The 18,417-nt window shown below is 39.7% G+C and overlaps 1 protein-coding gene across 1 annotated transcript; it reads right to left on the reverse strand.

The window, feature by feature from the left end:
- Window positions 1-2,002: 2,002 nt before the first annotated feature.
- Window positions 2,003-16,444, reverse strand: LOC117248075 (lactase/phlorizin hydrolase). Its single transcript, XM_033612816.2, has 17 exons — window positions 15,795-16,444; window positions 14,059-14,129; window positions 12,489-12,566; window positions 10,970-11,063; window positions 9,549-9,636; window positions 8,772-9,444; window positions 8,034-8,682; window positions 6,385-7,935; window positions 6,009-6,277; window positions 5,627-5,917; window positions 5,335-5,533; window positions 4,908-5,110; window positions 4,658-4,764; window positions 4,428-4,559; window positions 3,255-3,478; window positions 2,899-3,135; window positions 2,003-2,471 (listed from the first exon to the last, which is right to left on the reverse strand). Exons 1-17 carry the CDS (start codon window positions 16,405-16,407, stop codon window positions 2,290-2,292), a joined length of 5,661 nt encoding a protein of 1,886 aa, XP_033468707.2. The 5' UTR covers window positions 16,408-16,444; the 3' UTR covers window positions 2,003-2,289.
- Between the last annotated feature and the right edge of the window lie 1,973 nt (window positions 16,445-18,417).

Genomic DNA, 18,417 nt, shown 5'->3' on the forward strand with positions numbered 1-18,417 from the left:
CTGAGATCTGAAGCACATAAAATTCGGGAATAGGCGCTGTTGGTGTGGTAAATGGCCAAGTGATGCTGGTGACAGTAATGATGGATGGCTAACATTAGTTTGAGTGGGAAACAATTGATAAAGAAGAAATAAAAGCATACAAATGTAAAAAATATCAATTGAACATGTCAAATTGCATAGACATCTTTAGGACCTTTAGTTTTCTGTCCTCCAAAAAGGGGCTCTCCCTTGATGTTTTGCTGCATGTGCTGGTCTGTTATGCAGCTAGTAAGTAAAGTTATGCCCTAGCAGTTTTCTCATCTTATCTGCAAATGCCAGGGAAATGCATGTTTGATAATGTATGGCTGTATCTCTGTGTAGGTCTACCCATTTTAAACTACTTATATAAGGTCATGGAAATGGGGTGAAATATTATGGAAAATAATCAAAAAGTTATGAAGATTGTTGGTAAAAATGTGTGGGAACCCTGAATAAACAGTGACCATTAAGATCAAGTGCTGAGGGAAATGTTCAAAAATGCCACTAAAACAGTGTATCAGGTTAGCTGCGCTTTTGACTGTAGTTTTAATCAGATGACACTTTTATATAAATTAATATAATATTGCAGTACTGCATTATCAATATATAAAATATAGTAGTTTACACCAAAATTATAGTAGGGATCGCTAATACAACACATTGTTATTTTAATGACACAAATGCCACTTGTACTCAACAATGAACTGATTTGATTTTGGCGGTCAAAGGTCAAGGTCACTGTGACCTTACAAAACAGGTTTATGGCTGTATCTCAAGAACTGATATGCTAATTCAGACAAAATGTGACACCACTGTCTAATAGGGTATAATGATGAAGTAATGATATATGCAAAAGGTCAAAGGTCAGCTTCACTGTGACATCATAATGTCCTGCAAAAACACTTTAATGGCCATTACTTGACATCATATCTGGAACAGAAGGGGAGACATTTGATACTGAATCGGTGACTCTAATCTTGGGTGCCCACCTTGAAACTTTGTATAAATCCTCTGTGCTGCTGGGGAGAAGATGTGTGTGAAGCATCCACAGACATGGATGTAAACTCTTAAGTGCAACTTGACTGGTGCACAGAGGCCGGTTTGTTCAGGCAGACCTGAACAAACCGGGTCTCTGGTACAGATGAGGGAATGACAGGTCAGAATCTGTAGTGTGCAGCACGATGAATTTCAAACCTACAGTGACCTCTAGTGGCATTGGCTGATCCCTACAATGCTGATGCTGAAACCACAGATGCAGTTAAGACAGCATCTTCTCAGGACACAGAAATGAGGATTAGGGAGCCATGTGATTTTGCTCCAGGTCAAATTTCTTAAACCCCAGCTAAGCTAAACACAGAGCTGCATCCCCCAAATGTTTAACTAAAGGTTACTTTTTTCCAGACTTATGACAATAGGAAATACATGGTATTATTGAGTAACAGAGCAGATGTCAGGCTTCTGCAATCCAGTGTTTCATGCATGGTGCAATATCTTTTGTTTCACAATGCAAGTACAGATAATGTATGCCATATACTTAAGGACGCAGTGGCTAACAGCACTTGTCATTAAAGAGTGTCTAAAGACAATTTGTCAATGTCTGTCCTAAACTCTGAACACTTGAGCTGCACTCTGTAGAATACATGGATGATGAGAAGGGACTATTATATTTAATACTGATGGATTTGAGGACAAATCATGAAATATTTCAGTTGAAACTATTAGCTCCAGAGTGTCATGCAATAGTGGTTGGATGAAGTTTAATATTTAGCTTGATCAAAGTGGAGGGCTAGCTCACTGGTTTGAGTGTTGGCCTGCTGCTGTAACCAGAAAATGTCTGGTATTTTTCCCTCATAAATGACTTTTTTGTGTTTCACTTTCTCATACAGGAAGTAGTGCTACCACAAATGAAGGGCAGACCTTGTGGGTGTCAGTGTGGTTTCACATACAGTTACAGGGGATCAGTTTAAGCAGTAAATAACGCGGCTCATGAGCAAACTGTATACATTTTTTAATCAAAAACTGAGACTTGAAAACAGCAGTAACATATTTGAGAGTGCATAAATGGAAAATAAAAGACAGTTATAGAATAATGTTCTTGAGGAAATCATTAAAAAATTTTGCAGACAACTTATAAACAACTTTATTAACAAAAAGAGCAGGATGATTTATAGAATGGTGTTTATATGGATAAGCAGCGCATGTTGGACTTCTATTACAACCATTAGAATATTAGAATGTCTCCTCCATTGTAATAGATTCAACATGCTGTTTTTAATTAGAACGATTCTTTGCCTTAAAGAAGCAAAAAGATATACAAATAACTCCAAACACTGCAACAATCAGCAGAGCAAATGTGGTGGTAAGTCCGGTCTCAGCATCACCGGTTGACAGCTTCATCCCCAGGAAGTTCACAGTGTCGTCAGTGGGAACAGGTTTGATTGGCGCACTCGTTGCTGCAGAGAAGACAAAGACATTTTTTGTTAATTGTGAACAGATTGCTTACAGAAAATGGCACTAAATCTTAACTGTATTTGAGATTTACATCTTATTTGAGGAGCAGAAGAAAAAATCTACTAGTTCACAAAATCCCAGAAGCCCAAAATCTTGCTATCACTGAATGTTGTGCTCTGTTAGATGAAGAGATCAATACCACTCTCCTATCTGTCCTTTAATTATGAAGTTACAGCTAGCAGACTCTTAGCTTTAGCTCACCATAGAGACTGAGAGTACGAGGAAACAGTTAGCTTGGCTTTGTCCAAAGGTGACAGAATCCACTTAATAAACACCTCTCAAGCTCACTAATTAATGCACTTGTTTATTATGCTGACAAAGACACAGTTTTTAAATTTAAATGTGCAGGTAGCGGATGCATCAGTTTACGTTCAGGCCTAGTGTTCAAGCACTCATGTGGTCCCAAGGCAGGGTCGGGGAATCCGTTGCATTTGATGATGGAGGAGTAGTCGGCAACAGAAGCCTTGGCCACCCGAGGCAGATTAGGGTCTGAGTGATTGACATAGAAAAGGCCAAATCTCTCTGAAAAGCCAGTGGCCCACTCCAGGTTGTCCATCAGGGACCAAGCTGTGTATCCACGGATATCCACATTATCTAGCAGGTAAGCTGGGAGGAGGAAATGAACACCATTAAGAATGCTTATACACACTACACCTTTGTTTTATGTACCAGAAATATACTGAAATATGACAAAAAAATATACGATGGGCTTGGTGGTTTAATACCTTTCAGCACCTGATTGATGTATTTTTCATAGTAGTAGCTCCTATGAATATCATTAAGGTCAATGGGCCCCCGCTCTGACATGCCATTTTCTGTGATGATAATGGGTGGGTCTCCATACTCCTCCTTAATGAAGTTTAATATCCTGCGGAATCCAAATGGTGAGACCTTCAGCCAGGATGAGCCTGAATCCAGCCAAGTACGATCAGCAATTGTTCCTGCACCCCTGAGAAGATCAAAGCAGTTTAATGGTTTTATATCACAAAAATTCAGGTACTTCATTTTCAGCTCATCGCCCTCCGATTACGTGTAACTTGCTTCTTCCACCTGATTTCTGTAGGTCACACATTCTTGAGAATTGTGACAAATCATGTCCTACTAAAAAAATATTTTTGGGGTGAAATATTATTTTTAAAGGATTTATTTATATTAAATAAATAGGATTAATACAATATTTTGATCTGCTTTCAAAACTTCAAACATTAAAAAAAAAGTGTCAAAAGCGTTCAAAATCTAAAACTAGCAGTACCTACTGATAACATTAGTTAAAAAAACTGTACTGCTATAATCATCTTTGTTTAAAAAAAATTTTTTGTGTGAAAATATTTGCCCTTTAAAGATGTGTCCCAGTTATTTTGTCAACTCTGTCAGATTTCTAGAAAAACGTAATTTAATCAGGCATTAAGGGGCTTTAGCTGTATCCCAAGGACTCCTGTCTCACTTCCTGGTTTCCAAAATGGTGGGAATACTTCTCAAGTATATATATAGCAATATAATATTGCTATCAGGTGTTTCTCAACCATAACAGGTCAAATCCGTAGCCCTTTGAAATCAAAACTAAATAAGAATTATGGTTTTAAAAATTTGTATTTTGTTCTGAATTAAGAGAACTCTTGGCAACTATGAAAAATCAAATGGCTCCTCACTATGACTGCTGTGAAATGAATAAATATATAACTTTTTGTCAACTCTGTAAGAGGTCAGCTTCTCTAGGTCTCTAACATGGATTATGTATGCTATTAACAAAAATGTAATGGCTGGGAGGTTGGCCCATTACAAGGTTTAATAGTCAAGAGTTTAATCTTTTAAAATATATTTTTCCAGCCTACTACAAAAGTAAAAACCAAAACCCCAAAAATGTAATATTTTGTGCAAATATGTTAGTACTTGCTTACCTATCAGCATCATAGTGCTGAAGGTTTCCATAGTCCACAGGGAATGCCAGGACAGTAGTGTAATGGTTGAACCCAAAGTAATCATAGGTACCTTTAATCTTCTTAATCTCTTCAGGAGTGAACTCAGGCAGCCTGGAGAGATTGCATTGAACTAATTAAATTTACCAGATAAATGTGAAACAATTTTTTATTATTTCAATTTCAGAAATTAATGTTGGTTTATACGATACCGAGATTTTGGCAGGCCATAAGCTAAGCTTCGCTCTCGAATGACTGTCTTCATCAGGTTGCTGTAGTCTCCATTAAATACAGGATGGGCAAACCAACCAATGTAGAACTGCATAAACAGACACACAACAGCCTTTAGAGATCATAACTCCAACTGTTGCCTTACATGTGTATTGTAAAATGTGAAAGGAATGGCCATACAAAAGGAGAATCTGCAAACATTAATAAGTACTTTTTTGTTTATAAAAATACCTGCACCACACGTCTGGCAGCATCAATGTCCTCCTGCTTATAAGGATTTCTGGGTTCTGACCAGTCAGAGTTGATGGTGATGGAGATAATTCCTTTCTGTGTGGCTCGGTACTTGTCATTGTAGAGGTGCCAGGCCTCAGCATGAGATTTAAGCAGGTTGTGACCCACAATGTAGGGCAGAGTACCTGGTCGGAAACTAATCCCTGGACACAAACATGGAATAACAGGCACATTTGCGAGTTTGTTTAGCTGTATTTTTTTTGTCATGGTGGTTTAGAATGGTCAAGTTTTGAGATTGATTTACAGAAAGCACACTGTTTCAAAACACTCCGTGACCATGCAGTACTGTTTTGATAAATTTCATTTTAACCTGTTTTTTGCACCAAACAAGTGAGTGTAAGATGAGAAGCAGTACAGAAAAGTATACCTGGGGCAGCTGCTCCATAGCCATGGCCTACATTGGCTATATTGTATGGCTCATTGATGGTGATCCAAAATTTAACTTTGTGGCCAAGACGGCTAAAGATAAGGTCAGCATAATCTCTGAATTTAACAACTATAGTCTCATTCTCCCAGCCCCCGTCATCCTGCAGAGCTTGTGGAAGGTCCCAGTGGTAGAGAGTGATCTGACAACAAAGGAAAAGCAGATGAGGTATACCACATTAACCAACTTTCCATTGTAAATAATTTCTTGAGATACTAGCAAAAATTATACATACATGAGGTTGAATGTTTGCTGCAAGCAATGCATCCACCAGTCTGTGGTAGTAGTTGAGTCCGGCCTCATTGATGTGCTTGGTAGTGCCATCGGGTAGCACCCTCGGCCAGGATATGGAGAAACGATAATGGGTCACCTTAAGTTCCTTCAATATGGCAACATCCTCTTCTACTTTATTGTAACTATCGCAGGCTATGTCACCATTGTCATCATTGAACACTCGGAGGGGAGTGTGAGCAAACTTGTCCCAGATGCTGAGACCTTTACCATCTGCTCTCCACCCCCCTTCAATCTGGAGAGAATAAACATAAAGCAGAGAATAATAAATATATGGATAATTCCTTGATCCAGCATTAATGAAGGGGTTTCTTCTTAACTGTTACCTGGTATGATGCCGTCGCAGTACTCCAAATAAAATCTTTGCGGAAATGTCCATAAAGTTGCTTTTCATCATCTGTTATAGGGAAACCATTGTCTTTCATGACTTGGTAGTAGAGATGAGCCGAGTACTTGGGTGTCCTTGGCCTGTTCGGGTTAGTGAAGTCTACATGGTGCAGCCCAAATCCAACTTTGTAGCCGTTGAGCCACTCAAAGGAATCCATGAGAGATGTTGCTATGTATCCTTTCACCTTCACACCATCAAGGTCATAGGCTGTTAAGACATACACACCAGAAAAATGATCAAGACAAACAAAAATCTAAACAGTAATGACAATCATTAATATTGTTTTCTTAAGAAATATATTTATGTCAGTGCACCTTTCAGAGCCTCATCAACATAGGTTTTGTAATAAAATACTCTGGCAATGTCATCCCAAGTTGTCTTTGAATCTGTAGCTACTCCATTCTCAGTGATATAAATCTCTGGATCTCCGTACTCCTCTTTGATCCAGTTAAGGAGTCTTCTCAAGCCCCATGCTACAGCTCTCTGGTTACTGATGGCAGTAGTTGGAGAATCTTCTTCCTCTGCTTCTGACACATCTCTGTCATATTCATAGGACTGAGGGGAAAGCCTCAATGTAGCATGGCGTGCAATCTTTGTAGTGTAATGATTTACACAGAACATGTCAGCAGATCCCTTGATGAAGCTCTTTTCTTCTTCAGTGAAGGAAGGTAGTCTTGTGTGTGTAAGACCTTGGAGTTCACTTTTGTTTCCAACTTGCCACTTCATTGCATCAGGATAGTCACCAGTCTTGAAAATGGGGTGTGCAAACCAACCCAACTGGAACTGCAGCGCGCGGTCAGCAGCCACCACTTCACGGGGAACGTTAACATCTTTAGGTTCAATCCAATCAGCATTGAGGGCAATGGAGACTAGACCACCTTGGGATTTGCGATACTTATCATCATATGTGTGGTAAGCCTTGGCGTGGGCTTTGATAAGGTTGTGGGCAACTCTGTATGGTGCAATTCCTGGATTCTTGACATTTGGGGGGATCTGTCCAAGTCCGTAACCTGACCAAGCAATTGTGTGAGGCTGGTTGAAGGTCATCCAAAATTTCACTCTGTCTCCAAAGGTGGCAAAGCAGTAGTCACAAAAGTCGTTAAAAATGTTAATCATGTCTACATTGTCCCAGCCACCGAGGTTCTGCAAAGCTTGAGGAAGGTCCCAGTGGTACAGTGTAACCATGGGAGTGATGTTATATGCTAAGAGGCCATCAATGAGTCTATTGTAGTAGTCAACACCTTTCTGGTTCAGAGAGGTATGCTGACCATCAGGAAAGATCCTGGACCAGGACAATGAGAATCTGTATGATTTCACCCTGAGAGCTCGCAGCATGTAGAGGTCTTCTTCAAGTCTGTGGTAGCTGTCACAGGCCACATCTCCATTGGCATTAGCGGGAATACTGCCAGGTTTATGAGTGAATGTATCCCAGACGCTGGGGCCCTTCCCATCAGCATTCCAGCCACCTTCAATCTGGTAAGCTGAAGATGATACTCCCCAACTGAAGCCTTGTGGGAAAGTGCCGTAGTGGTAGACTTTTCTCTGAAATCTGGACTGGTGTGAGAATTTCTCCCAGACAACCTTTGAGTTCGACGGAACCTCTGAGGGTGATAAAGCAGTTGGACGGTGGGTAAGCTGCATCTCTGCCACTTTAAAAACATGCCGTTTGTGTGAACTAAATCCATTTTGCTTGATAACTTGAGAGTAGAAATACGCAGATTGCTTTGGGGTTCTTGGTCTGTCTGCATCTTCAAAGTTTACATTGTGAAGACCAAATCTTTGGCTGTAGCCTTGTTTTCCCTCAAATCCATCCATGAGTGACTGCACTGTGAATCGCTGTACATCCACTCCATCTAAGAAAATTGCTACAAAATGGACACAGACAACAGTACATTTAAGTGATTAAATGATTTCAACACTGTGTAAAAGGTGGTTTTCTATGAGAGAAATTCCAGACACTAACCTTTCAAGGCCTCATTGATGTAACTCTTCATGTACTCTACTCTACCGATGTCATTTAGGGTGTCTCCACTGTGCTCAGTAGGCATACCATTCCCAGTTATGTGGATAGGCACTTTAGTAACATTTAAGTATTCTGTGGAAATGTAGTTGAGAAGCCTTCTAAGTCCCCAAGGTGTAGAATAGATCCAGTCAGAAGCTGTAGAGGACCATGAAGGGTCCACATGTGCCTCAAAGTCACCCACCCCCTGAGGACCAGGGGTGCAGCCACCAGCACTTTTGTTGACCAGCCGGGAGGTATAGTGGTTTAATCCCAAAAAGTCAGCTGTTCCACGTATTCTCTTGCTCTCTACAGCAGTGAAAACTGGAAGATTTGCAGGCACAGAGAAGGGACACTCATTTTTCTTCTGTTCTATCTGAGTCTTGAGTGTTGCAGGATAATCTCCATCTACAAATATGGGATGTGCAAACCAGCCCAGCATGAACTGCAGGTAGCGGTCTGCAGCTGCTATGTCTTCAGGTTTGGAGGGGTCAATGGGCTCAGCCCAGTCAGAGTTCAATGCAATGCCCACTTTCCCTCCTTGTGTCTTCCTGAACCTGTCATTGTAGACATGCCAGGCCTCAGCATGGGACTTGAGCATATTGTGAGTAGCCTGCAAACATAAAGGAAATAGTGAGGTAAACATATAAGAATGGCTGTGTGTCAGCATGTATTACCATATAATAATAATATTGCTCTCACCTGATAGGAGGCAACCACGTAGTCTTTTACTCCAGGGGGATGCTCACCAGTGCCATATCCAGCATGGCTCACCACCCAGGGGCTACTGAATGTGTTCCAGGTCTTGACCCTGTCTCCAAACCTGAAGAAGCAGAAGTCTGCATAGTCCTTGAAGGCTTCGACAATGGAAGCATTGGTCCATCCACCATAGTCCTGGAGTGCCTGGGGCAGATCCCAGTGGTAGAGAGTGACAACAGGTTGTATGCCTGACTCAATGAGAGCATCGATCAGCTTGTCATAGTAGAGAGCCCCTTTCTGTGACTGGCTGCCCCGGTGGCCTGAGGGGAAAATACGGGCCCAGGAGATGGAAAACTGGTAGGTGTTGACATGAAGACCTCGCAGCAGGTAGACATCATAATCCACCTTGTGGTAACTGTCACAAGCAAGATCAGCTGTCTGATTCTCAAAGGCTAGGCCGTCATGAACAAAACGATCCCAAATGGTCTCTCCCTTCCCATCCTCCACCCAGCCACCTTCAACCTTGAAGGATTCACTGGAGGTGGCCCATTGGAAGCCAGAGGGGAAGGATTCATTCAGGAAAAGATCTCGTTCTGCTATAGTCTGGGCTCCAAACTCATTCCACACATTCTGATAACTGTTTCTAAATGTTGCAATTTCACCTGAAATACCATGACTGTTAGAAAAGAGGACACAAAACAATATAAACATACATGAAGCAAACTTTGTCAGTGGATTTATTTTATTATTACTATTTATTTCATCAAGATAACGTTTTACCTGGTTGGGACATCCTCCATGTCCAGGTTACCCAACATATCCATCATGTCACATCCCACAACATTCAGGTCATCGTTGTTCATTAAGGCTGCGATGAGTGCAAGACAAGTTATTAATGGCTATATGATCAACATATGACCTTTTGGTTATATGAAGACACTAAAGGGCCATTCACACCAAGAACAATAACTTCAAGATAATGATGTGAGTATCCACACTGATGAACCATAATGTTCTGTAAACATGCTGCCCACTCCAGCTGTGTCGGCAGCTCTAGAAAATGGATATTGATTGACTGTCAGTATTTTTATTGCTTGTCAAATTGCTCTGAAAGTGATCCCAACAATATTGTCATAGTTGTAGTAGTGATCTGGACTTCGTCATCAACTTGAGTGGATGGATGATTTTTAAAACGGCAATTTGTAGTTATTGTTATCATCATCATTCTTGGTGTGGACGGCCCTTAAGAGTCTACAGCCTTACTAGTGGCTGTGTGAGATTGTACACAGGCACGTAATTTGAGTTAAATGCTAATGTCAACATGCTAACATGGGGATAATAACAATACTAATGGAATGCCATTAGTTTGGCAGGCGTTTGTTCATAAACCAAAGTACTGGACAAAATGAAAATTTGACCTGAATATGGTGCTAACTGAAAAGTTTAAGAAGCACCAAAGTTATTATGATTTATCCTGAGAAAGACATGAATGTCCTTACCAAATGTCATGCCTATCAATCCAATCGTTGCCAAGATAGTTTACCGAAACCTGAAAATGTGAACCTCATGGTGGTTCTAGTCTGAACCAAAGTGGTAAACTGAGTCACATTGTGGTTCTTTGAGCCATACCACTAGCATGGCTTAAAGATTTTGACATCGCTCATTCATTTAGTTGATATATCTGCTTAAAGTACAACATATTCAGTATTTCTTTCAGCATATAGTAATTCAGGCATCCATTTTAAACCCAACATTCTTCTTCTCACCAAATTCTCTTGTCACAGTCCAGTGAAAATAACTAATTAGACACTATATATTACCTGATAAAAAACATGCTTCATGAATTCACTTATATAAACAGAAAAGCAAGTCTAACAGCTGTGCACATGCATATGATTTTCCTTGTAAAACCTTACTGGACCTTAACAAGAACAATTTACGCTGATCACTGCCATATGATAAAGCTACCAATAAAACTCCAATGATTATTGTACAGTAAAAATTTATGATATTGCCGTTTACAACAGGTAAGCCTTGATGCCTCGTCTTAATCTGTTTGTTGAGTAAAAACACAGAGGATTGGTTCAGATCATGTTGGTCATTGTTTTGATGTTAGTTATCACTTTCTGTAAGTAGATGTGTTTATTGCAGACTATTATTAAATTTGATAATATTTTTAAATGGCTATTAATGACATTTACCTTGTAAGAAATTGCCAAGAAGCTGGTACTGACTGAGGGGACAACCTTTGACAGTTACCTCGTATATCAGGATAGGCAAGTCCCCACTGGACATCTGCAACATAACAGAACATGCATATGGCTGCAGACACAAAATATGAAATGCAACTGGAGAAGAATGTTTACTGTACCTGTCAACTCAGTAAAATGACTATCATGCCCAGATTTTTATTTCTGCTTCAAGCAATACCAGTCTTTATTCCTAAATCTTTTTTTAAGGACTTAAATAAACACATTTCTACTTTTATTTGGAATAAAAAAGTACCCCGAATACGGAAGGAATATTTGGAAAGGCAAAGGGGAGATGGCGATCTGTCTCTTCCCAATTTTTGTATTATTACTGGGCAGCCAACATTCACAAGCTGATGTTCTGGGTCTCTGATGTATCAGATGATGACTATCCGGTTTGGTGTCGAATGGAGCAGTATTCGAGTAATCCTGTTTCACTTCGCTCTTTAGTTTGTTCCCCACTACCCCTAAATAACCCTACCTGGACAAACAACCCAATCATTTCTGGCTGTCTGAAGATATGGTCTCAATTTAGGATCCACTTTAAACATAATTGCTTCCCCTATTCTAGCAAACATCAATTTTGCTCCATCTCTCACAGACCCATCTTTTCAGTTGTGGCACAGGAGAGGGATTGAGTGTATGAAGGACCTTTTTAAGGGAGTGCATTTCATTTCTTTTGTATAGCTAAAGAAGAATTTTAACATCCCCCAGTCAGATTTCTTTAGATATCTACAGGTAAGGAGTTAGGTTAAAACACACATCTCTCTAACAACCCCTCAGAGTACATTGATAGATGAACGTTTGAGTATGGATCCAGTTGACAAAGGTCTGGTGTCTGTATTATATGATAATATCCAGTGGGTTGCATCCATATCACTTAACCATTTAGTGAGACAGGGGGAGGAAGAACTACCATATCAGATATAAACTGGCAGGCAGCAATTACATTGGTACACTCCTCATCAATATGTATTAGGCATGGGTTGCTGCAGTTTAAGGTTCTGCACAGGTTACATTTATCTGCAAGTAAGCTGGCCAAACTCTACCCTGGTTTAGACCTGACTTGCATCAGATGCAGGCAGGACCCAGCTAGCCTCAGTCACATGTTTTGGTTGTGCCCTAAACTGACTCTATTTTGGACAGGTATATTTAATACATTTTCATATATGTGTAATAAGGTTATCGGTCCCAACCCATTGACTGCATTATTTGGGGTAGTCCCTCAGGAGACATCAATAACAAAGCACCAGGCTAGGGGTGTAGCGTTCTCCACCCTGCTTGCTAGACGTCTGATACTCCTTAGTTGGAAGAAGGTTACACCTCTTCCTTGGGTGGAGGAGGTGATGTCTCATCTTAAAGTTGAACAGCTTAAATACACTGCCCTTCCTTAAAATGGTATTCAGTACTACTGTGAGTATTTACTATGAAAATCAATAAAAATATTGAATAATAATAATGTTTACTGTACCTGTAAGCTGCTCAGCTCCTTTGCAAAGCTTGATGCAGAGGCACAATTATATTCAATGTGCACTGACAAGAAGTCCATCTGTTCAAATTAGGAGATACACAAGGCATGTTATCACACTCATGCCTTTTAATTCAGACACCATATATAAGACATTTTTCATTCTGATAATAGTAAAATATCACTTTTCTGAAAATATCATGTATGTTACTAAAGCTTCATTACTGTCAGTATCCTTAGAATCGAGTTTATGGTAATGGGGCTGGAGAGTATTCCAGTGGGATGTTACACCAGTGTCATCTTTACCGTGCAGCCATTTCCCCCTACAACCAGGTAACAGCAGGGTAATTCCATGCATAGTCTGTCCTGCATTTGAGTAACTGATTTTTAAAAGAAGCCAAATTACCTGCCTTTATATTAGAAAGGAAACACAGAAAAAATATACATATTCCACACAGAAAGGACCAAATCACATTGGAATCTACTTTACACACACACACACACACACACACACACACACAGACACACACCTATTTGTAAAAGCTGTCTCATGGGATAAAGTCCTGTGTTTTGACACATCCATCCACCCTGGCCACGCTTTTTTTGGCTCGTAGTATGTGCTGTGATCAGTTTGTGGAGTGCCTATTGTTTGCATGTCCCACATTTTATCCTAAGTGTATAATGCATTGTGGGACTCACACTGGTCTGGTCTTGGTCTTGGCTTGGTCTTGACTGAAGTGGTCTTGACTACAACTGTTCATGATTAGTATGGCCTGAGTTCCCCGCCTACACTAAAGATATCTATCTTATCTAGTAATAAGCTGTTGGCTGAACCAAAGTTCTGTCCCCACAAAAACAACCTACGGTGTTGTTTTTGTGGGGCGGACAGTCTCATATATACCTATGCATACTGATGGTATTCAAAAGTTTTATTGTTTTATGATTAATGCATGTAAAAGGGCAGATACAGGCATGGGCAACAAGTTGCTGATACATAATCTTTGAGTACTCATTGTCACAGAGGTAAGATAAGAAGGGATATAAAATATTTTGAAAGAGTGACAGTACACTTTGGAGAATACGGAATCAAATATAGAAAATAAGGCACCACCAGGACATTGCCAAGATGTGACCATCACTTCTAGATGGACAGCTGCGCAAACAGGAAAGCTACAAAGGGGTCAAAGCAACTGCAAGACTTGTGGTGCAATTCGACTTCCTCATACACGCAGCAACTACTAGAGTGCATCACAGTTCGGGTTTGCAGGGAGATGTGACAGTATGTAAGCTTTACATTAAGAATCAAAGTGTAATGTATATAATTCTGAAGTGTATTGCTTTGTAACAAATTCTGCTTTTATTAAAGACAGGCAGAATTCTTAATTGACTAAACAGCCACAAAAAATGATGGTAAATTTTCCCATAAATACAATGTTGAAAATGACTGGCTCTTTCTTTTTGTGGTTCTAATATGGAGCCAAATAGCAATAGCACCTGGATGTACTTACATAAAGAAAGTTAAAAAGGAGTTTCAAAGATACATATACATAAGAGAATATAAGATACAGCTTACTGTAGTTGAACCTTTGATCTGGGGAAGAATTGCAACATCACTAGCTCTCAGCCCAAGTGACAGACGTCTTCCTGTGAATATGGAAGCATGGAGACACTCTTTACACAAATTGATGTTAGGAACAATTGGGTACACACATACATGTCCACCAGCTAAGGAATACGTGGCAGACTAAAAGGTCTAGTGTGTGGGATTTAGTGGCATCTAGTGGTGAGGCTGAAACCAACTGCCAGTGTGGCAAGTGTAAAAGAACTACGGTTACGAACACACAAAAACACACATGGTCCTGTCTAGACCCAGTGTTTGGTTTGTCTGTTCTGGGCTACTATAGAAACAACATGGCGGACTCTATGGAAGAGGACCCACTCCGCTTGTAGATATAAAGCCCAGTTCAGAACAAAGATTCACGACAACAAGCAACTACTTGCACTGCACCGTTCTGCAACATTCTACAAACCTGCTGGTTCACACCAATGCAACTCATTGATACGGTGTTTCATCTCTATGCAACAACTCTGTTCTTCCGCACTGATTTCCAGCTTTTCAGTCTTATTTTGTGGCTAATTATAATTTGTAGCTTCTTAAAATAAGAATGAGGATTGTGATAGTGAGATACTGGCTCCAGATGCATTTGCAGTGGTGGTGAAACAGCGACAACAGAAACAAAACGAGCATCAGATGGACTGTATTCATAATAAATACGCCACAATAATACATATAACCAGCAGCAATTGATCAGTCATTGAGAATGTGTGTGTATGGGCGGGGCATAAGCACATACAGCGAGCAGCAGTGACCCACCATACAACACTGGCACACTGTGAGGCTTTTGAAACAGGTGAACTGCTTTACGTTCTAAAACCAGTTGCCGGTGACACTGTCAGCCAGCTCAGGTCCGAGCTCAGATGGGCCACTTCTCTACTGCAGCTTTTCTCTGCAATGTTCTTAAACAGTTTCGTCTCATCGTGAGTCTTTGGTCTGAACTGGGCTTAAATGCTTCATTCTAAGGTAATGAAAACACAGCAATTCTTAGTGTCAGGTCATCATACACTAATGACATAACTGTTAAATCCTACACACTAGATCTTTAAGTTTGTTTTCAGCAAAGCATAATAGATCTTTGTCCCTGAGTATATTTTGACAAAGCACATAAAATGAAATTTATAATGGCTGAATTCCATTTAACTGCTTCAGTTTCAGGGTCTTGGTATTATGCATGCTGGCTCACTGTCACACAGTCATGGCTTACTGACTTACTTGATCAGAACAGAGCCATACTGAATGTTATCAGTAACATCTGTGCTTTTCCTACTATGAAAATGCAAAATGTCTGCTGTGAGAAAAGCCTGCTGGTCAAATCTGTGCACGTGTGACATGCACACTTAGATTCTTTTATTGATCCCACTTGGACTGATTGTCTAGATATGATAATCTACACATGTAAGCAGTGTCATAAACAAGGGGGTGAAGGGTTTTAGATTCAAAAAGAGATTATCAGTTGGTCATAAAGTAATATTTTTTACAACTTATTTCTCAAGACACATTAAAAAGTCAATATATTACTCGATATTGTAATAAAAACATTACATCTAAAAAGACTAAAGTTGACAAGAAATATTTCTTGTTCTTGTTTTAACCATTAAAACATGGTGAAAAATGCCCAATTTTGATAACATGAACTATATCAGTCAATTATATCTTTTATATTCTCATCCTTCCCTATCAGTCTTACTTACCTTTGTCAGGAAACTGTTGATGGTACAGCTGGTAAATGTTCTCACTGAGCTGGAGAATATTTTGCAGAGCGCCTGCAGGCTGCCCGTCATGCCAAACACCATCCAAGTTGCTCAGTGTCACCCACGAGTATGCCAGTGCTCCAAACTCCTGGAAGGCAAACTCTGCGTACCGCTCAAACATCTTTACCAGCTCCTGGCTCTCCCAGCCTCCATACCTTGATCTCAGAGCGTCTGGCACTGTGGATCCATGAAGGACGACCAGAGGCTGAAGGCCCACCTCCAGCAGCTGTCTCAGCAGAGTCTGGTAACAGGTAACCACATCCTGCTGGGGCTGGCTGGGGAGGCCTGATGGTAGGAGTTGAGCCCATGACAGCGGCACTTTGAAATGAGTCACCCCTCTGCTCTGGAGGTACTCAAAGTACTGTTTAAAACCTGGAGGTACAGGATGACTGCAGTCAAATGCATCATTCACTGTACTGTCGGAACTTCTCACCAGCTGCTTTGTCAGAAGCCCTGCAACAAGCATAAAGTCCTCCCGTCCATTCACCTGACTGCTCCAGCAACCATACAGACAAAAAACACACAGAGAAGCAACCCACAGCAGGTACTTCATTGTGGCTTGAAAAAGATGGACTGATATTATCCACTGATAGCCAAGCTCTTTATAGCAATTCTGTTTTCGTCATATTGCACAGTTACACAATTAAGATGGCTATCACATCCAAGGCGTGCAAGTCACACTGTTTTATTGCAGCTGTTTGATACCGTCAGAAAGACTCTGGACTCGCACACGTCAAGTGATAACTGCATCCCTCTCGACTCATGTTTGAAGACCATGGAATATGTTACTAAAACAGGCTTTGAAAAATTGTATGTTTCTTAAATAGCATTCAGGTATAGTTAAATCCATATTTAACATTTAGCATAAATGGGCCTTAACAGGTACAGACTCTGCCATAATCACACTTCAGTTTGCAGTTTTATTTGCCAGTGCATTTGATAAAACACAAATACAAATGAAAAAGGTAAAACTTAGCAATAACTAGAAAAGCACTCAGAGAGTGCAGACCTCCGCCAAATAGGTGATATTCCCTCCCCCTCTGCATCAGATTTTGCAGCCTGCATCACAATTAGGTTATTTGCATCACTTTCATTATTAGGTTACATATGCCTTCACCATGGAGACACTGTGGTGTATTTATTTTGTTTTTATTTTGTACCAACACAGAGTTTTTTTTGTATTTTTCACTTTCTTTTTTTCCAACACAGAACATTAATTTCAACTTTAGAACTACAACAATATTTAGCAAGTAGAACAAGACGTGCTTTCCGGCCACCAGGTGGTGCTATTTTCACTGTCTCATTAGAAATTGGAATTGCTGCTGAGGCTGTCAGACGATAGATTTTATTTATAATTTTATCCACTTTGCTTCAACCGATCACCACCAAAATTTTATAATCTATTCCTTGTCCCATTATCCACCTTTCCTGAAAATTTCATCAAAATCCGTTCATGACTTTTTGAGTTATTTTGCAGACAAACAGACAAACAAACAAACAGACAAACAGACCAACGCCGGCGAAAACATAACCTTGGCGGAGGTAATAAAAAGAGTTAACGTGTTTCCAGAAAGGTTTTTTTGTGTATGCATTATCAACCGTGTTGCGCAGACAGACCTGAAGACATTTTGCTTGTTGTGGAGTCTGTCTGCTCATTTTGTTGCAAAGATTATCGATAAAGAAACGCTAATACATGAAGGTACTTTTTCTAGATGATAGATGACCCTTCTACAAGAAAATAATCACCTCTACCTCCTTGAGTATTACAGATACAACAATGGGTAAATGTTACATAGCTGGTATTAAAGCTCATTACTCTAAAACATGTGTCAGTGAAGGATGTGAAGTAAAACAACCAAAAACACTTCCTACTGGAGAATCCTGAAATTTTTATTGTTAGGGAATTTGATTCATGGAAATATTTTACTACAACTGCCAAATTTATAACACACAACATTGGAACCACTACCAGCACTGCCCTGAATATTGCGTAACTCGAAAAAACTTTTTAAATCACTTTCTGCTATTTTGCTGCAAGTATATGTTTACCCTGATGCCCTGTGCAAACAAACAGGAACTGGTGCACTAATGTTTTTAATGCTGTAACTTTGACGTCCGTATTGCTTCCATATGGTGCAAGAATTCTTTACATATTTTTTTGTTTTATTTTTTACAGTAATATAAAGCATCTTATTATAGTCATTATCTTTAATATATTGTATTTGACCTCCATGAAATATTGTGGTCTACTAAAAATTCAAGCAATATTCTATCAATTTATGAGCTAGGTAGTTATTTAAGAGGAAAAAAATATTCTGTACAGGATATTGTGTGTTTGCCACACTATGAAATCGTTTTCAAAGTCAAATTCAAACAACACAACAAAAGATGCTGTACACTATAAAGATCTTTATGCTTAGTTTAATAGTGGTTTAACAATTGACATCAATTTAAACACACAAATCTTACATACAATAAACTATCACTCTATAGACATTTAATATTACACTTAGTAAACCAATAGTAAGTTTTTTCCTGGAATTTCCTGCTTGACCTAGACACA

Source organism: Epinephelus lanceolatus, chromosome 14 (assembly GCF_041903045.1).
Source record: "Epinephelus lanceolatus isolate andai-2023 chromosome 14, ASM4190304v1, whole genome shotgun sequence".
Classification (NCBI taxonomy): Eukaryota; Metazoa; Chordata; class Actinopteri; order Perciformes; family Serranidae; genus Epinephelus; species Epinephelus lanceolatus.